The following is a 21,520-nucleotide window of genomic DNA, read 5'->3' as shown; positions in this document are numbered from 1 at the left end:
CCACGCACCAGCCTCTCACCTGCTCGGCGGCGGCGGCGGCGGCGTGGAGGAGACCGCGGGAAGCGGCGACAATAGCGGTCGGGGGGCGCGGGAGACTTGGGGAGAGGGGAAGGGGACTTCTCCGGGGACCCGCACGGCGGAGGGTCTCGCTCGACATCCAGAAAACGAGATGGGGAGGGGGGAGGAAGGGAAGGGAAGCGGGAGGAAGGACCGGGTGGCCGAGGAGAGAGTCGGGGCTAGGCTAACCGCCTAGGGTGTCCCTCGCTTGCGGGGTGAGCGGAGGTGGCCTGGCCCCGAGGGGGCCCTCGCGCCTCCTGAGGGGCGAGCCGAGCCGAGCGGGCCGGCGGCGCGTGCTGGAGAAACGGCGACGAGGCGAGAGGAGCCCCGCGGGCGCCCTGAGGCGCAGAGCGAGGAGAAAACCCCTTGGGGGGAGGGCAAGTCCCGGCCGCCAGCAGCTCCAGCCGGCTCATAATTCCAGCCCGCTGTCCATGGAAAGGACCGTGGGGCAACGCAGTTCCAGCCGGAGGCTTTTCCCTGCCGTCGCCTTTGCTGCCGCCGCCCCTAGCGGCCGTTTATTCCGCTCGCCCCCCCACACACACATACACCGCTCCTCGGCCAGGCCCTGCCGCCGCGGCCGCCCCTCGCGGCTGCTTCGCTCGGCGGCTCGTCTCTCGGTTGCGCTGCTGCTGCTGTTGCTGCTGTCGCTGGCCGCTCGCCTAACCCATCGCATCGCGGAGCGGACGGGGCGCGGATTAACGCGGGAATCACGGGAAGGCGCCGCTCCTCGCCTTCCTCCCCCGAGCTCTTCCTCCCTCTCTCCGTCCCCGCCGCCGCAGCTCCCGCGCGCGTCCCTCCCCGCCGCCACCGCCAACCACGTTTCTGCCTCGTCGCCCGAGGCACGGGAAGGAGGGGGGAAGGAGCAGGGGGAGACGGAAAAGGGTGAAGCCGATTCCACCAGCCGCCGGAGGGGCGCCCGGCAGCGACGAGTCGCGGGCAGGCAGGCCGGCCCGGCCTGGCGTGAGTGGGAGGGGAGGAGGAGGAGGAGGAGGGGAGTGGGGGTTGGTCGATTCCCTGCGAAGTCGCCGGGAAGGGAAGCGTTGCGAGAACAATCATGTGAGTCAGGCGGGGGGTTTGAGGAGCCGAGGTGGGGGGGAGTCGGTAACAGAAAGAGGCGGCGCTGCGGCCGTGAAGGATGATCAAGATGGAAGCGAGGAAGGGGGAAGAGGCCCCAAACGCCGCGCTTGGGAATTGGGAATTACGAGTGAGGCTGGGCCGGGAGCGGATGCAAACCGGGAGCTCAGAGGCTCTTCAAAGCTTGACGCGGATCCGCCGCCAGTCTCGGTTTAAGCGCTCTGCCACGTTTACCTTTACGGGCGCGAAGTGAAGCGGGCAGGCGGCTAACGGGGAGCAGCAGGCAGCTGCTACTTGGCCTGGGGAAGAGGTATAAAAAAGGGGTAGGTGAAGGACTGTAATAGAATAGAATGCTTTTATTGGCCAAGTGTGATTGGAAACCCAAGGAATTTCTCTTGGTGCAGATACTCTCAGTGTATATAAAAGAAAAGATTCATTCGTCAAGAGTCAAGAATCATCAGGTACAACACTTAATGATCGTCTTAGGATAAAATAAGCAATCAAATCATACTAAGAAACAGTCCATATAAATCGTAAGGATACAAGCAACAAAGTTAGTCATACAATCACAAGTGGGAGGGGATGGGTGATAAGGAGTCATGAGAAGATTAATAGTAATAGTAGTGCAGACTTTGTAAATAGTCCGACAGTGTTAATCTGCATTTAGGATTATATAAAGCAGCATCGGTTGCTTTGGGGGATTCATTTGGACAGATCTGGCTTTCTAGAACTTTTAAGATTTGCGGACTTCAACTCCCAGAAAAAAGCTGGCTGAGGAATTCTGGGAATTGAAGTCCACAAGTCTTAAAGTTGCCAAGGTGCTGCACAAGTGGAATGAAAGAGAAGATGATTAGCAGCAACCGAGAGGGCTTCAGTTACACAGTAGTAACTATAATGCAGAGGTGGGAGAATTGAATGACCAGGGTAAGGATGGTTGTGAATTAAACCTAAATCAGGAGTTCCTAAACTTTTTACCATCGTAATCTTAAGTGTAATCTTAAATGTATAACTTTCCCCCTAACAGTGCAAACACCAAATGAATACAAATGAACAGTGAAAACTATACAATGAAATTTTATTTTTAATAAAAAGCAAAGGTTGAGCCTTCTCCACTACTATATAACTCACCTGAAACTAGTAATTTTTGATAGGTTGATTTATTGTAACAATGTACGACTGAAAGGTTCTTCACGCCTGGACTCTATGTACCTCTCAAAGGGAGGTGTCCCTGATAATTTGGGAACCTGATCTAAATGGGGTCATTAAGAAACACAATGACTTGATGGCACACAATTAATGTGCAACTTTTGGGTATTTGGCCCTAAAACAACACTCACTAGTCAAAATCAAGTTATGGGACAACTGAAGAGCTTAAGTATAAATTGCAATCTTTTGTCCATAAATCTGATTTATCTCTGCTCAAGCTGAAGAACTCAAAGTTTAAACCTTGAGTGCTGCATGAAAACTGGCTTGTTACATTGAAGACTGCAACTCTGAAACTTTCCCCTAAGTTGATACAAAAGTCTACAATGTATCAAAACTTAAGGATAACAAGGTATGCCATTGTACATAAAGTACAAAATTTAGAAACTTTTTCACCAATTCATTTTGACCTGATAGCTGGCTGTGCTTTTAATTAATCAAAATGTTAGCTTTTTATACTCAAAGACAAATCTTGCTTGTAAATGTTTGTTAATCACCCCATCCTTAGTGCAGAAATATTTTTACAGATGAAAAAAAACTGGTTTCACTTCCACCTTATGACATCAAAATGATAAAACATGCATCAGTGCTAGCTCTGGAAATAGATATTTTATCACAATGTTACACACCAGTATTAGGGAGTACAGTTGATACCATAATGTAGGATTCATCATCCACCCTCCGAAGAAGAGATCTCAACAAGGCACGTTAGGAAGAACCATACTTGGCAAGAGGTTTTCTCCCATAAAAATTGGACTAATTGAAATCCTGTTTGAAAGATTTACACTTCATTTTTTGAAAATGTAATCTCTATCAACATTCTTCAACTTGAATTTTTGAATAGATGTGTATGTTTAATACATAGTGCCACTCCTTTCTTGAACTTCTATTTATTTTGAACAAATTGTATTCCCCAATTAATGTAGCTATTTATACAATATATAGTATATGTGTTGGTTAAGTTAAGTCATTTCACCAGAATGTGACTATAACTGTTAAATTATTTTTGCTTTTCTCCACAATATTAAATACATAAACTTTATGAGCTTTCCAAATTTTCTTAGAGTTGTTTAATAACACCTTAGTTTTTGTTTCCAGATGTATAATATAGTACTTTACAAAAGTTTGGGAATACACATACATATATTATTGTATATATGTTATAGTTTCTTCCAATTCTTATTTGCATGTTTTTTACTTTTATATTTTAGTTTATCTTAGTAATATTTAATAAAAATAAATTAAAAATAAAAATATGCAGTTAATATAGGATTAAATAATTTGCTAAAATTTAAATGTGAAGTTCAAAGAAACAGCTGTTTTCCAGGTGATAAGCAAGAAAACAATTGAGATATCATCTGTTAAATAAGACAAATTATTTAAAACTTTAATTGCATGCTAGCCCAAAGAATAATTGTTTGATTTTAGATGGCCAACTCTGGGTATGGAAAGTTTTGAAGAAAATCTCAGGCTTGAGCCAGATTTATAACTGAAGATGGAATCTGGATTAAGTCATAGAAAAAAATGGAATGGCATGCCAATCTCTGAATACAGTATTTTCATGACTATATTAGGTAGATGATTTGATCTAGTATAAAAGTAAAAAATATTAATATTCTCTAATTGGTGCATACTTAACATATTTCAATCTTATTACTGAAAATAATATAGCCAAAAATTAAGATCCTGCCTAAGCTCTTAAACTTTAGAGAATGTGTTATTAATTTCAGTATTGTGCTATAAATGGATCAACAGTTAAAATAAAATATTGGCAATAATCATATTCAAAATATTAATAATTATTCCACATTTTACATATCAGAGGTATACATTTCTATTCAACTAAAGTTTTATTAACATATACACAAAATAAAAATACAACCATTAATGACCGTTCAAAGTTACAATGGCACTGAAAAAAGTGACATGATGTTTTTCAAAGTTATGACCATTGCACCATGCCCAGAATCACATGATCAAAATTTGGATGTTTGGCACATGGCATGATGGTTGGGGTAAAATGTGTAACTTTTTGTAACTTACTGACAAGCAAGTCAATGGGGAAGCCAGATTCAATTCACAACAGTGTTACTAATTTAACAGTTGCAATGATTCATTTAACATCTGGGGCAAGAAAGGTTATGAAATGTGGCAAAATTCACTTTAAAACTGTCTTGCTTATCAACAAAGATTTTTGGCTCAGTTGTGGTTATAAGTTGAGGACTACCTGTACCTTATTTGATAGGTTGAATCAGGATACATAGCTTACAATAGAAAGGGGCTTGACACGGGTTGTTTTTTTTTAATTAAATGGTGCCCAAATATTTTGGAAGCGAGTTTGCCAATCTAAAAATACTTTTGTTCACATTCTTTTAAGATGCTACAATTTAGCATTTTGGAAAACTTATTGCAGCTTTCCAAAGCTGACATTAGTTCTGTCTCTTCTAGTTGCTAGTATGCAGAATTTGCATATACTTTTTTAGATACTTTCACTCTCGTTCTTTACAAGCGATGCAGCTTGTAAATACTATAAAGATACCACAATTAGCCACACTATAGCAACTAAAGTCACAATTTATTATTTTCATAATATCAACAAACAAATATATATATATCATATATAAATCATGTCCATAGGAATTTAGTACCCTAGTAATTTTATATATTATTATTTTACTACAGCCATAATGTGTTTCTGCTTTTCTGACACAAGTGGTATAGATCCAGGCTTGCTATGTTTGCGACGGTTCAGTTCCCTGGAAAGAGACATTAAAATATATTTATATATTTCCTTGCTTAGAAAATAAAGTTACTACTACATAACAAATATTCATATATCACAATGTATTATTATACTTGGAATACAATTAATACATTTAATATATTAGGTACTAGATTATGATCCTGGAAAAGATATAAATTTTGTGACATTCAGGGCAGATTCAATTAAAATAAAAATAAAATTTGGAATATATAATCAATATTCTCCTATATATGCTGTGCGCTGGGCTAATATAGCTCTTGTTCAAAGATAACATCTCCCATTTGTACAAAAGATGATTAAATTAACAGATGAATTCTATTCAGGTAATTAAAAAAGGTGGCATGGCATCTACTGCTACCTGAACAGCATTAATTTCTGTTGTATCAGAACAAGAGCTCAAGGAGTCCATTGTCCTTTTTGCTGTCCTTCCCACCTCAATTTAATTAATAGGATGAATCTGATTGGGTAACCTAAAGAAAAGCTGAAGCTCTATTTGGAGACTAAGTTAGCCATTAGATTCTTACACAGATACCATCACATCAGATTTCAATTCTGATGACTGCATGGACAAGTGCTGACCATCTCAATCTGTCTCTCATAATAACCTGTCGTTCTTCCAGGACATTCCAGTAATGACTCTGATCCTATTCCCCTTCATTATCCATTGTCATCCCCTTCTAATTCCCTCAACATGGCCAAGCTAATTATTTCTATCCTATTGACTTAGATACTCCAACTAATTGTTTCAGCAAATACATGTTATTATGGAATTAAGCTTGGAAAGGAAACAATGTATTGTCCAATCCAACGTCCTATACTTTAGAAATACATCTAATAAATCAAAGCATGTTACTGTCAGATTAGTTTTATAGCCAACTGGAAAAGTCTCTCTAGAGAATTCCACAGTCCATTCAAAAGTAAATAGGCAAATGGAAAGAATAATAGAATACATTCAATTTTAAAAAATTAAATAAAACATACTTTCGCCGACGAGCTTCTTTCATGATGCGTAGCTCTTTGGCTTGACTATAGATCATCTTCGGTAAGTGACGATGGCGATTTATACGTTTGATCTGGGGATGATGCTGGAATTTTTCTTTCAGTTTCTGGTTATAGTTAATAGCAGCTCTCTCTCGAGGAGTAAGCTAGGGGAAAAATCATAATATTAAAACATATTTAACAATGATGAATTCCAAAATACCAGAACAGATTTATGAATGTGCAATATTTCATGAAATCTTATTACCTTCTATACACTGGATAAAGTCATGGAACTGCAAGATCTCAAAGGATAGCACAAAGTAATATTTGGCAAATAAATCTTAAATTGGACACTGATGGGAGGGAGGGAAGGGGAGGAGAGAAGAAGGAAGGAAGGAAGGAAGGAAGGAAAGGAAGGAAAGGAAGGAAAGGAAGGAAGGATAGTTATACATTTATACTGAATTCAAAAAAATTGATTTTAACAGGGAAAATCTCTGAGTTATACATCTTTGATTATCTTTATTCCAATAGAAAGCTTAAATTCAATAAAAGTCAATTATTTCATTCTGCTTAGCCTGGTTGATAAATCCCTGACGATTTAACCATGTTAAATGAGAAAAAGTCCTTATTTTGATCATCAGAATGATGCAGAATATACCTCAAAGTCCAACTAGATTTAACCTAGCTCTCAAGCAGAAGAAACATAATTCTTTTTCAAAAACTGCTCATTTAGAGAGACAGACTAAACATTAACCTTTATTAGCTGTAGGAGGTATTTTCCACCTCCCATCGTATTTCATTTCTTTTGCTTAGTCAGCAGTATATTTCAATCATCCCTATTGTGCAAAATGTCAATACAATCCAAATTAAAAGGTTTTCATTTTAATTAAAGGCAATTACATTAAAATGGTAGCTGACACAACACTATTTCTTTCAAAGGAATTAGCCTTTTTAAAAATATTCACAGCACGTCTGACTTGATACTACTCATTCTAATTATGAAATGAAGCATATAGAAGAGTAAGAGTGTGCTCTTAAACAATCAGTGACCAAATTTGTAAGCCCAGACAAGCCCATTTTAACAAGGGCTTGTAATTAGCAAGGTAGCACTTCATATTGCAACATTTATACCAGCTTTTATTTATTTCCATTATTTATATGCTGCCAATATTATAAAAATTCTAGGCAATTTATAAAGATAATAAATTAAGATGACACACAAGTCTCCAAAATTCAACAGATTATGTTTACAGGTAATCCCTGATACATGACCAGTTATTTAACAGCCATTCAAAGTTATGACAGCCTCAGGAAGGGTGCTTTATGGTCTGGAGGCTGTAAGCATCACAAATCTGAACCAGCTGCCAGGTACCGAAATTGTGATCATGTGACAACTGGAGTGTTGACAGTCATAACTTCAAAGGCATATCATAAATCACCTTTTCTGAGGCCAAGATAATTTGGAACCATTGTTAAATGAACAGTCATAGTGAAGACTATGATCTTTTGGACAAAATCTTGCCTGAAATGGAACCAGTGAATCAGTTTCATCCAGGTGCATATGGAGCCGGGAAGTCAGTTTATCATTGTCTTTTAATCATTTTGTCTAAAAAATGAAATAGATTGGGTCTATATTACTTTATCATTGGGTCAAGGGAGGCCTCTTACCAAGAACTTTATGACTGCCTCTTTTAGGAACACGTGCTATGCTCAAGGAGGTACAAATCACTCTGCTTAACCAAGAAGCCAATTCCAGACTATTTGATCAGTCAAGAAAGGCAAGGATTGAGAAGGCAATCAACTGCTTTTGTTTCTCCACAATACTGTCCATACCCTTAAGATCTACAACCTAAAAAAAAATCAGAATACTACAAGGCCCCAACCACTCTAAAGTAGCAGCAAATACACGGCACTGGCAGACTCTTACATAGATGAGATGGAATTCCATAGCAAACTATGACTGACCCAAAGCTGGCTTTCATTCCTAAGGTGGGAGTAAAACTTGCAATCTCCTGGTTTTCTAGCCTAATGCTTTAACCACTAGCCCAAAAATACTCTCTTGTTTAAGACAAAATAATCACAATGAATTATGGTTATTACCAAGATTTAAGGTTAACAACCAAGTTTGCTTTAAGGCTAACAATGAATTTGCAGTTACTTACCACACCCAGCTTTTCAGAAGCATTTGCTTTCCACAAACGAATGTTCATTTCATCAGAGCCACACAAAATGTATTTATTGTCTGATGTCCATTTGACAGTGATGACATGTTGCATTCTCTTTGTATGATAAACCTCCCTAAGAATAGAAAAAATAGTTTGTTTTATCTTTTAATTAGAAATATTTTACGATATTTTACAGCATTGTACAGCTTTTTGGATTCAGCTCCAAAGTGTGATTGGAATGGTGCAGAAGCATATAAGTAGCATATGAAAGATGTTACATTTGTGATACCAAGCACTTTTTACAGATTTATCCCAATAGCTATGCAACCCTAATATTTCTAAAAATTATCTGATTATACTGATTTCTATTATCAGGCAAATACCTGAAGTTAAAAAGTCAAAATAATAGATATGAACAGGTGGGTTGGTAATAATCTATTTCTTTGTTTGAAATCGAATAAAATAATTTTAGAGAAAATTAAGAGATTCAGAGAAATTAACCATCTTTTATTATTAAAAGTGTTTTTACTAGCGAGCAGAAAAGTGAGGATACAAAAGAGCAGCTATTTGTTAACTCAATCCCATATTTGCCTTACATTTCAGCTTTTGTTTTGGCTTCTGTGAAAATAATCAATTATATTGATTACCAGCTCTATACCCGTACGAAACTATGTGATGGGGCTTAGTTTTGTGGGAGGAAAATAAGGGGGGGAAATTGTGCCTCTGCCTACCAGCATCCATCAGTATTCATCTGGCTAGCGTCCAAGCAATGTGTGAGAGATTTGAGGGCTGTTTGAAAACTGAAACAATATTTGCTGTGTGAGCAAGGAGGAGACAGCAAGGAGCCTGGGCCTGGCTTAGCTCAACTGTTCTGTACTAAAGCTGGATGCTGCTGTGCAACTGAAACTGAAACTCCTCTGCTTGTGTTTTGCATTTGGAACAGATTTATTTTCAGGTGGGGAAGGGGAATAGAATTCCTTAGCATCAGAGCGTGCTAATAATATACAAAAAACTAATGCTCTGATTATCATTTCAAAAAGTCCTTTTTTAGTGAGCACCTAGAAGCCAAGAGGAACATACATGCCAAATTTCAGGTTTGAAGGCTTTACGGTTGTGGATATTTTGTGATGATGCGTGCGTGGTATTTAGCTTTTATACATATAGATGATAACTATATTGAGAATGAGCATAACCATTCCATAACATTTTCAACTTTCATACAACCATTAAAAACCTCATTTCAAGGATGCCCTCTTAAAACCAGTCTAATATTAAACAAATGATATATTTTATAATAGTCATTACTTCCTTAGTAACAAATTAATATCCAATTTTCTTAGGCCTTATGAAGGCCTTGGTCAGCCAGCAAAAGGAGACTGGTCTGAAAGAAGGCTGCAACGGCACAAAAGAAGACCCCAGTTTGTAGTGGCCCATGGTACAGGGCCAGGCAAGAGGGGCAGCTGGCAATAGAATGCAGGCACAGCCTAAAGGGCGGGGGGGGAGATATATAGATGGAGAGGAAATGGTAGAGTTCTTTCCTTTCTTCCAAGAGTAGCTTGGATCCAGATAAATCCTCACCTAACGACCATGTGGGATTCATTGATTAGGGTCAACCTTTATTGGGATCATTAAGTGAAAACTATTTGTTTATAGCATGGAACGAGGTTATTTACAGGAGCATCTTTCCCTGAGGACATTTCCTTTCATCTTTTCATTTCAGGTAGGGTCGGTATACTCCTGGTCCCTTCCTTTAAATGCTGCCATCTTATAGGACCCAGGAAGAGTGCGTTTTCTATGGCAACCCCCTGCCCTATGCAACATCCTTCTCTCTGAATTCTAATAGCCACTACCCTTTAAACCTGAAAAGCATTTTCTCCTAAGCATTCAGATAGTGTGTGCTTGGCATGTGATGCGCATACTGTGGGCTGCTTCAGAAAGTTTACTTATGGTGCCAGAGTTTTCTTTTTTGTTTTACTGTCTTTTATATTACTGTTGTTATATATTGTCCATCCTTGGTTGTGAGCCATTCAGGCTTTAAGATAGGCAGCCATGTAAGTGTTATAAGAAATTTTAAAAAAATGTTGGAACTGATCTAGCAAAACCAACTATTCCTCTTTTAAAAAACATTTTGTTCTTCTAACGGGTTTTGAAAACAAATTACTTATAAAGGACACCTGTAATAGAATATCATAGGGATGAATAAACTGATTCTTTCATTTAATCACTCAAACATCTGGCTCATTTACCAAAAGCTCTTAATAAAATTAATAAACAAAGTATGTCTTGTTTCTTCTGACTTCTAAAGTTTCACATTCAGAGTTTAATTAGGAACATAAAATAAGCCCTGGCATCTGGGGCAAGAGCACTATGATAAAAACCTATATAATTAAATCCATAAATTTAACATGCTTTTGCTATGTATAGAGTTATGCATATTTATGAGACCCAAAGCTTTTGAAGGGATATTGTCAAAAACATAGTAGAGCCTTGAAAAATTTCAAGAAGAAACTCCCAAATGAGAGTATGGATATAAGCGTATTGAAGAATTCTTTAGAAGCTCTATTTGTTCCCAAGCTGAAATTAACTGTAAAAGACATCTCAAAACATTTTAAGAAAGAAATTAGCAAAACTGCTTCCAATTTTTATTTAGTTGTTTCTGATCTGTATTCTAGAAGCCAGCTGATATAAACTATTTTAAAATATTAATGCAAAATCACACTATGAATGTGAGTCTTCTTTATGAGATTTCCTGTGCCCTAAGCACATATATCATAAAACCTACATTCTACACAGCTGCAGCAATCATGCCAACAGCACTAACTGCAAAAGCATGAAAAACTACAGATGACATCTTGAAAGTCTTGTTGAAAAATCTGTATTAAATCTCTACATCCATTACAACTTTGTGCACACTGTGCTGCTGATTCATCAGCATGTAACCCTTTCAATAAGCAAACCATATTTTCTATTTCCTCCAGATATGAAATTGATTTTAGTGCCCATTTCAGCAGTCAGCATCTAAATTCCTCCACTTAGCAATAGTTAGATTGCACTTAACAATAGCTTAACTTTCTTGACTGGTAATTTATATGGCATAGTTGGAATCATGCTGAAAAAAACAAAAAGTCCTGAGTAAATACAAATTATCTACACTGCTGGATTCTGTCCTATGCTAGTTCACTCTGTATGAGACACATGGAACAAATCAGAAGATTTTTGAACCCAAAACATTTTAGTCCGGCCATTTTTATAACAGTATCAATGAATAGCAGAACAAAACACTAAAATGCACCCGTAAATATTTCACAAGGAGCCATGTGGCACAGAGGTTAGAAGGCAGTACTTCAAGCTAATTCTGCTGACTGCCGGCTGCCAGCAGTTTGGCAGTTCGATTCTCACCAGTCAAGGTTGACTTGCCCTTTCATCCTTCCGAGGTCGATAAAATGAGGACCCAGATTGTTGGGGCAATATGCTGACTCTGTAAACCGCTTAGAGAGGGCTGCAAAGCACCGTGAAGAAGTATATAAGTCTGCTATTGCTATATCTTTACAAGATATTCAATATATTAAAAAGAAATTGAGACATTTAAAACTGGCAGCAAAGGACAAACTCCAAAAGTGTAATTATTACAAAAAATTCACTGACCTGCTATGACCTTTATCTGCAGGAAAAATGCGAATAGATTTATCAAAGCTGGCAGACACAAATTCTTTTCCTGTAGGGGAGTAATCCACATCCAGAACTGCAGACACATGGTTCATATGAACCATTAAAGCCTTGCCAAGGAACCGCATATCAAAAGTATATAAGCTGCAGGAAGAAACAAAGTTAAAAGTATTACTTCTAATTATTTTATAATTAATTACTTATCAGAACAGTGCCTCTAGTCCTCATTAAACAAATATTTTTTTTAAAAAAATAGCTGAAATCTGTTTGGGAAAATATATCTAAGTTATCATGAAAATGTTCTTGATTTAGGACTGACTGGTTAATGAACTAGGAAACTGAGAATACTGCCACTTTCATATTAAGTGAGCAGAATTATTGTCAAATCTAAACTGCCTTAAATTCAACTATTCTGCTAGATTTTGGGCTAACCCCTAAATTAGTTTGGAAATAATACTCTTAAGCTGTCACTGAAATTCAACTATGCATGAGGAATAGAAAAAAAAATATCTGCTTTGATAGAGGACCACATACTTTGGAATTAGAAGAGGAAACTTTATCAGCATTTTTCATATTATGCTTGAATAGAACCCAGCAAAGTGGCGGCACTCAGCTGTTTTTCACTGATCTCAAAAACCTAAGCATGGCTGGATCTAGTTAGCTATTAACTTGTCGTTTCCCATTTTAGGAAATCCCAAAATTAGATTGAGAAGATAACGGATTCTGGAAGACAGAGATAAATCATTTGTTGGCAAGAAATATGCCTATGAAGTAACTTAGCTTGAAGTGAATTTCAGCTTGCCTACTTAAATAAAAGGACACAAATCTCTTTCCCAAATACATTTGAGTTTTCAGCTTATGTGGAATCCTGATACATAGCCAATTTAGAAAAAAATAAAAGTTCATTGCAGCAGAGAATTTAGAATATAAAATAGAGTGAGTATCTAAGGCAGTGCGACATGGGAAATCTTATATATGGACTGTTTCTCAATACAGGTACTTCTTAATGTGCAACAGTCACAGCACTGGTTGGGGAAGATATGCAAAGACCAGAGAGGGAAAGTATGTGGGAGGATGCACAAGAGGCACTGCATGAGGCAGGAGGATGTGCAATTAGCACCACCTGGGTCAGGGAGGGTACACAAAAGGCAGGAGAGAGAAAGTGAGGGTTGGGGAGGGTATACAGGGATGTGCAAGTGGCAATAGCAGCGCCAACAGAGTATCTGCAGGGTTTGCAGGTGGGAGAGACTTACACCAGCAACTTCAAGCTTCCCTGCCAGCTTCCCCACTGACTTCCTGGGGAAGCAGGCAGGGAAGGTTGTAAATGGCGATCCCACAATCAGGAGGTGCTTTGCAATCAGTGCAAAGTGCGAACAGATAACAAATACCCAGATCATGATTATGTAATATGGAGCTACTGGGATGGCCAGAACTGTAAGAACTTGTCATAACAACCATTCATTCAGCAGCATCATAACTTCAAATAATCACTGAATGAGTGGCCATAAGTCGAGGGCTACTTGTAGTGTTCAAAACTTTCCACTGACACAGAATGTGGCAATTCAGATACTAACATGATCCTGGTGCACCAATATTATATCGTAGACTCAGTTCAAACTATTGCTTTTACCTTTTAGATCTGATACATTTTAATGGATTACTTTCTTGACCACAATGAACTAACAAAATGGATTTGCACCTGAGGCCAAGGACTGTAGAGGATTATGAAGATAGCTTTGAAGAGAGTCGACAACAGCCATTACCAAATCCTCAGTTTAGATGATAAATACAAGAAACTGAAGAAGAAACTCAAGGTTGCCCCACTTTAATTTTCCTTGGCATAAATGGGAGGGGAAAAGTCGGGGTTTCAAGATTCTGTTATTATATTGTAAGAGCAGAGTTCCAAAAATTCTTATGGCTTCTATTTTCTATTCTGGTCTCAAAAGGATTGACAAGGACTATCCCTTACCAATCAAGATTTGACAGCTAGAGATAAAGGCTAGCATTTGCTCCCCCTCCACCAAGACCAAGTGCTAGATCAGGGATACAGGTTTTTTTAATTTTTAATAATAATAACATTATTGAGTAGAGTTTTTCTGAATTTGATATCCTCTCAAAGTAGGTTTCATCAAAAATACACCTGTTGGTAAATCCATTCCATTGATATTTGTTCTTGTACTGCTTCCATTTAAATGTCCTGATCAGTATTTTATTTGTAACTGTAATGTACATTTCTAATTATATCAATGTTTAAATTACCAATTTGTTGCTAACAATATCAAGTATCTTCATTCAGCAAAGAGAATAAAATATTGGAAATAGTTCCTCGGACTCTAGCTGGAGTTTAAAATGTCATAGTATTTTAATAGAAATAATTTCCTAATCAATCAGATTACACTGTGCTTATGTTCTCTTTTTAACACAATCTCTCAAGAAAACATTTGTTAATGGAGCAAATTAAAAATATTATTTATTAATGTTCAAATCAACTTTTACACACCTTCTGAATACCTAAAGCAGTCAAAACTTAGAGCAAGCAAAGTCAGTATTTCTTACTTGTAATCCTCATTTGCTGCAGTGAAAATGAAAGCTTCCATAGGATTCCAGCAAAGTGTATTTGTTCTCATATCCAAAATAACCTGAGAAAATGTAAATATTATAAAGTAGGAAAAACAATCAATAGAATTGTACTGTTTATCACAATAAACTATACATTACAAATAAACTGTACAGTAGTACAAAGCAGTACAGAGTAATAATTATTACTCTGGGTTAGTTGTTCTCTCTCAGCCCAACCACCATACAGAGTGCTGTTGTTGCAGAGAATATAGGCAGGAGCACTAGTTAAATATGCCACCTTGAATTGACCAAAGGCAGGATAGAAACCATTAAGCGAATGCACTGATACTGGTTAAAGAACTGTGCAATCTATACAACCTGTCATGCTGGTGAAAGCATCAAGAATCACCTTATCCAGATATGTCATAAAACTCAGATAAAAAGGTACAGCATAATAATGTAATTACTGGTAGTCCTCAATTTACGATAGCAATTAGGACTGGAATTTCTGTTGCTAAGTGATGTGACTATAATGCATAACTCCAAATGTAGAAGCCAGCGGGAGCTCAACAATTGGCAGCTGCTGGAGGGGAAGGGACTGAGAAAGGTACAGTGAGACTCAGGGAGATGACAAGGATGTGAGGAAAACACAATGAATTGCACATAATGCATTGAGGCTCAAGGAGGGTGCAAAGGAGGTGTGCTGACTGTTGGGTAGGGTACACATGGGAAGTGAGGCAATGATCAAGGAGGGTGTGCGGTGGTGTGTAAATGGCTGGCACAGTGGCATGGCTAGCAAGCATAGAATCTATGCAAATATCAAAATGAAACAGTATTCAGCACAATTAATATACTTCCCTGCAAATGGGCATTTTTAAGAGCATATCTATTACCTTCTTTAGGGCAGTTGATTGTCTCATATCATACAACACAATATTTCTGTCTGAAGTACAGCTTCCCAAAAGATTCATCTGAAAATAATTATTTAATAACTGTATGTCACATACGGAGGTTTACAGAATTAGAATTTGATTATAATTGCATGACTGTTTAAATATTACTTAGGAAATGAATTTCTTAAATGTAACTGAATTAATCAAAAAGAGATGTAATATGTAAATGACCTACTTTAACTAACATTCATATCCTTAAATAAGTAAACCTTTCAAAGATGTGTATGCAAAACAGCTGATCTTTAAAAAAACTACGTTGCTTAAAAAAGAGCAAGTAAGAAGGATTAAACTCAAACATTTTCTAAGTACTCATGCTGCCAATAATAATCCTTCACCCATTTTTCAACTGTTCTTGTGTAAAGAAGATAGGCTTTCTTATATTTCCCAAATAGTACTTCAGTGAGAACAGGATTCTAGAAAAATGCAGGATTCACAAATGAAACTCTATCCGCACATATTATTTTTAAGCCTCACTGCTCTCAAGCTAAAGTGATAAGCTAGGGCTCCTCCTGTTCCCTCGTCTTGTTGCAGACATTCACCTTCTACAGTTGGACAGCAATGAAAAGGACAGTGTGGCAACACACTTATTCCCCTTTCTCATGAACGGGAGCAGATTGTTACCAGACTTTATAATTCATGCAAACTATAGGTCCTACACATTCCTACACTGGGAACTTCGTAATGAGTACAGAGTAAGCAAACATAAGATTATTTTTTGTGAAACACTGCCCTGCATTCACTTGCCATGAAGTTTGTATACATCTCATTTCCCAACTTTTAATTGTATTGCTCTTCTTTATGCAAACCGTTATTATTGCTATTCAGCAAGCTACTCTTCCACCATTTTAAAAATCTTAATATTTGATCCTACCATAGTTTGCTATCCATGATTCCCAAGTTAAAATTAATTCAGCTTAGCTGATAGATTTATTTTTGCAAACTAAACTGTATCCTTCCTTAAATATCAATTATTTTTTTAAAAGATGTAAAACTACACTTGCTGAATAATGACCATAACTATAAAGACCCTTAAGAACTGTTCAGTTTGAAGACTGTTCTATTCAGATAAATTTATTTAATCAGCTTTTAAGCTCTCCCATTCTCCTTCAGCTTTATTTATGAAGGTTTACCTTTAATTCCTGTGGCAGACAGGGTTTATGGCTGTATCTATGTTGCTAGTATTATTTAATGAAAATAATTTTGGCATCATATATACACTATTGAAATTATTACCTCAATTGGGTTGAATTTAACACTGTTTATGCTATCGACTCCCCAAGTCAAAGAGCATATAGGACTTGTTCTCTGCTCATCCCATATATCAACCTGATGACCACAAGTAGCAAATATAGGTTTCTTCCAATGATGATCAATTCCAGTGTACACTGTCTTGAAAATATAAAAAAAAAACAGAACCAACTACTGATATAATAGTCAAAGATTTTAGATCAAAGACATTAGTAACAGTTTGAGCAAAGAATTTTTTTTGTGAAGGATCTGCTAATAGTTCTTTTAATTGTCTCTATATGGCAAAAGCCATTTCTTTTATAACAAGCTACGATCCAAGAGATTCACCATCATCATGGCAACTGGCTCATCTGAGAACAGAAGGGAGTTCAGATGTTGATTCCTCTCATTAATTCTTGAGCCTATCCATAGCTCCAAGAAGCATATACAGTAGCCTCTTTCCTTACATTTAAAATATTTATAACTGTATAAATATTAAGCTCACTTGGAAGATTTTTAAATCATATACATTATACTACTAGTACATAGCATAACACAAATAATTCAGACCTTTGGCATTTTAGTGAATCCAATATTAGAATGATTCATCTGTGTGCATAACCTATGCCTTCCAGACAACAAACTTCAGTGCCCACCAACTGAGCTAACATGGCTAATAACAAAATATTATAGTAACTATAATTCAAAATAGCTGGAGAGATTCAGGTTTTAGCTATATGGTCATACTTTCAGCAAACCTACAACAACTTAAAAACAAATCACAAATGAGCAGCTACAGTTGGTTTTAATAGCTGCTGCTACAATTAATAGTTAAATCAAAGCTAAACAATGACTCTTCTCTTAATCGAACTTCCAGAAAGTTTTACAGCTGTATATTAAACCAATCTGTTTCACTTCTGTTAAAGGAAATGAAAAATCAGTTACAGAAAAAAATCAGGGTTTTAAGTTTGTACATTGCAAAACAAATTAAAGAAAAAAACAACATAATTAATAATTAGTACCTTTCCAAGAATGGTATTTATTGGTTCTTCTGCTTCCCCATAAGCTGGTGCTTCCATTTTCCAGTGCTTTACTGTTTTATCATCACCCACCTAATTATTTGGAAAAACAAAATATTACTTTTTTACAATATCAGCTATTTATACATATATAACAACTCTGTTATTCTATTCTATTCCTACAACTGAAATTTCAATTCTGAAGCCTAAAAAAAACTCTAGAAAGGGCACAGGCAGTCAATCAAGTCATATATATGCTCTGTAAGACCATCCACAATGCATCTTTTCAGCTTTGAATCCAAAGCATAACACATGCTTAGTAATAGCCTTAGAGACAGTCCTTTCCTTTTTAGGTTGAAAGCATTATCTAAATGAACATATTGATCTATGAATATATACAAGAAATCCAACCGATTAAGTAAATACAGTGCCAGTTTTGTTTTCATATTGTTTTTTTGCTTTGTTTTGAACATGAAGAAATATTCTCTTATTCCATTTGATGTTTATTCCACAATCTTGGTGTTTTTATAAAATAAAATTTACAGAAAAATAAGCAACATCCATTCAACATATTTCACTGAAGCAATGTAGTGAACTATATCAATGCCATGAGTCAAGACAACTACTTTACCAGAAAGATCTAAAGAAAGTAGGATATATTCTATGTAAAAATACACTGAATCAAGCAGCACACAATATCCAAAAAAAAAAAAATCCAAATGGACTAATATACATAGTACTTTATGGAATAGTTTTTAAATTATCATAAATTCATATTCCCACCAAACAGGAATTATATTATCTACAGTGAAGCATTATACAACATTATACCAGGATACAATTACTAAATTGTTAGGGAGAAGCAAAACTAACAGTTGCACAATTTACTAAATGTTTAAATCACATTTACTTTTCCATTCTAGCTACCTATTATCTTCAAAGAGAAATCTAGCCATTTATTTGTTTTTTGCTAGTTTTGGAACTTCAAAGACATGAACAAGTTCTGCCACAAAAGGGTATGTTTATCTCACTACTTGCTTTATACTTCCAGGAAGAAGAGTTTATATTGAAAGTGAAACATTGTCACAAAAAATAAACTATAGTAAGAATTAGGAATTGTAGATGAAAAGTGCTACAATGTATAAACTATAAGCTCAACAAAATGCTGCACAAAACATAGAAAAAAGCAACAATAAGCAATAAATATCACTCCTTAATTCCCAAAATTACTCACAGTGAAGAAAGAGGTGCCACAAAAACGGGTACACATTCCTCTTACAAAGCCCTCATGTGCTTGCAATGTACGGATGCATACACGCTTCATCAAGTTCCAGATTCTCACCTTATAAATCAATGACATGCTTATATCATAATAATTCATAATGAAGTGTATAATACAACTGTTCATCTTCATGTGAAATTTGGAAATAGACAATATTTAAATATATACCAGCATTTTACAACAGAAGCAAACGATCGTTCTGGGAGTTGAGCAAAAATAAAAAACAAAGCTGAAGAGTATCAGGGAATTTTTCTAATGGTTAAATTTCATTTCATTTGAGAGTTTAATTTTTCCATAGATTTCAGATAAGATTTTAAATTGATGCAAGTCAGAAACCCAAGGCTGAAACTTGATAATTTTCCAACAGTTAACATCTTATTTCCATCAGTCGAAATAGAAACAAATCCAATTCAGAACTAAACATTTGTACATCTTTGGGGATATAAGCAGGGAAAGACATGGGAACTGTTCAGATAATATTGCCTTTAATCTCTATATACTTCCCATGCTGGCTAGAAAACAAAATAAAATTAGCTTTCAAATCCCTTTTATTATAACTTGAAATTATTTCTAGAGGTCACACATTTCCTGTTGTATTTATTTTTCGTCACACACCTATATCTTAGGAAAGAACAACATTAGTGAAAAAAACAAGAACAAAAGTGATGGCAGCCATAAGCTACAGACTCCTGATTTGTTGAAATAACCATAAGGTTTTAAAGCAGGGGTGTCCAACCTTTCACCTTCCCTGGGCCACATTAGAAGATGAAATTTTAAATTAAATTAAATTAAATTAAATTAATAAAATAAAATTATTATTTATTATTTATTAAAAATTATTTATTTTTTATTTTATAATTTTCTGGCCAAATTTTGCGGGGGGGGGGGGGGGGGGGAAGAAAGCTCTCACGCCTCACGCCTGCCTCTCCTCCTCCTCCTCGCTGGATCTTTCATGAAAGCTGGGGTGGGCGTTGGGCCGCATTATGAGGCGACCTGGGCCGCATGCGGCCTGTGGGCCGCGGGTTGGACAAGCCTGTTTTAAAGCAAGTCTATAGTCTATGTCACAGGAGAACAGTTAGCAAAATCCATGAACCACTCAACAATCTTAAAGTAATATTTACCTCTCCATCACATGCTCCAGACAGAACTGTAGACAAGCTCTCTGGATGTTTAGCCATGCAATTAACTCCATCCCTATGGCCATCTAACGATGCAAGAAAAGGTTTCGCAAATATACGATCTAATTTAGTTGCATTTAGCGCCCTTGTGTATTCCCGTGGAATTTCAAATGGGTGTAATGCCGGATCGTAATTTCGTGGAACTAGAAATAAAGTGAAAAACACATAAATAAACATATTGCCATCCATGAAGATTGTCTTTTTTTTTTTTTTTTTTTTTTGTGACCAACCCAAGATTATCCTGGAAAATAACTTTTTCCCACCTTAGATTTACAATCAAATTCTTGATGTTTTAATGTGTGCATGGAGAAGTTCCCGAAGTTTTGCAAGTTGTTATTTTTTTTTTTCAGAAATGGTTTGCCACTGCCTCCTTTTTTGAGCTGAAAGGGGGTGACTGGCTCAAAATCACCCAGCTGGCTTTGTACCTGAAGCAGCAATACTGAGGCTTTGTACCTGAGGCAACACTATAGACTTGCTATATACCTCAGGCAGAACCACTTACAACCAAAAATGGCTCTCAATTTATAGGGTGCATCTTTCAAATCCTAATTATGGCGACATCCCCACCCACCACCCACCCCCAAGAATTGAACTCCATCGATGGCACCTCGCTATCTAAAAAAACGGGGCCTAGAGACAAAGGAGACCAGGGCTCAGGCGGAAGGCTAAATCCAACCTGTTAATTCTCCAGATCAGGAAAAAAAAAAAAAAAATCTTCCTCAGCCTGACGGGAACTGGGCCAGGCGAGAAAGTTGGTGACGAAAGCAACAGGTCCCCTTCATAATTCCGATTAAAGCCAGGGGTCCCCAAACTTGGCAACTTTAAGACTTGTGGACTTCAACACCCAGAATTCTCCAGCCAGCATAGCTGGCTGGAGAATTCTGGGTGTTGAACTCCACAAGTCTTAAAGTTGCCAAGTTTGGAGACCTCTGGATTAAATTGTAGCCATTTAGGAGCGCACGCCCCCCCACTCGGCTGCTTGGTGTGAGGCGCCTTTGCCGGTTTCCTAGGGAACGACACCCCCTCCGCCCGCTCAGCGCCATTTCCCCCGCCCCCGCCCCCATCTCTTCTCGCGCTCACCCCGCTGAAGGTCCTGCTTGGTTTCTCGCACATAGTCGTCCGGGTTCCGGCTCAGAACCTTCACCCTCATTTTCCGCCGACGGGGGGGGGGAGTCCACTCGCCTTCCGAAGACCCACCACCACCACCACCACGTGGGGAAAAGGAGAAACTCCCGGAAGAACTTCCGGATCGAGGTGCTACCTCAGGGCCGAGGGCCGAGAGAAACCTTAAGCCAAAGGAGTTCTGTGTAGCTAAGGCTAAAAGAAGCCGGCCGCCCTCGCGCGCTCACGTGACCCCCTTAGTCCCGCCCTCCCGAAGGTCCCCGGCTGCGT

General features: G+C 37.7%; 1 protein-coding gene and 1 long non-coding RNA gene across 2 annotated transcripts; one reads left to right on the top strand and one right to left on the bottom strand.

Annotated features, from left to right (window-relative positions):
• The first annotated feature begins 1,055 nt into the window (after window positions 1-1,055).
• LOC148131529 (uncharacterized) lies at window positions 1,056-14,172 on the top strand. Its single transcript, XR_015749005.1, has 2 exons — window positions 1,056-1,113; window positions 13,548-14,172. It is a non-coding gene; the product is annotated as an uncharacterized LOC148131529 (long non-coding RNA).
• On the bottom strand, window positions 4,166-21,512 carry DCAF13 (DDB1 and CUL4 associated factor 13). Its single transcript, XM_087962080.1, has 11 exons — window positions 21,209-21,512; window positions 20,072-20,271; window positions 18,903-19,010; window positions 17,672-17,761; window positions 16,656-16,811; window positions 15,363-15,440; window positions 14,467-14,549; window positions 11,890-12,054; window positions 8,242-8,377; window positions 6,080-6,243; window positions 4,166-5,090 (listed from the first exon to the last, which is right to left on the bottom strand). The coding sequence occupies exons 1-11, from the start codon at window positions 21,276-21,278 to the stop codon at window positions 5,003-5,005; spliced, it is 1,338 nt and encodes a 445-aa protein (XP_087818206.1). The 5' UTR covers window positions 21,279-21,512; the 3' UTR covers window positions 4,166-5,002.
• Between the last annotated feature and the right edge of the window lie 8 nt (window positions 21,513-21,520).

Source organism: Notechis scutatus, chromosome 3, assembly GCF_049901735.1.
Source record: "Notechis scutatus isolate UNSWTSFEM ecotype Mainland chromosome 3, rNotScu1.2, whole genome shotgun sequence".
Taxonomy (NCBI): domain Eukaryota; kingdom Metazoa; phylum Chordata; class Lepidosauria; order Squamata; family Elapidae; genus Notechis; species Notechis scutatus.
This window is presented reverse-complemented; position numbering and strand designations above follow the sequence as displayed.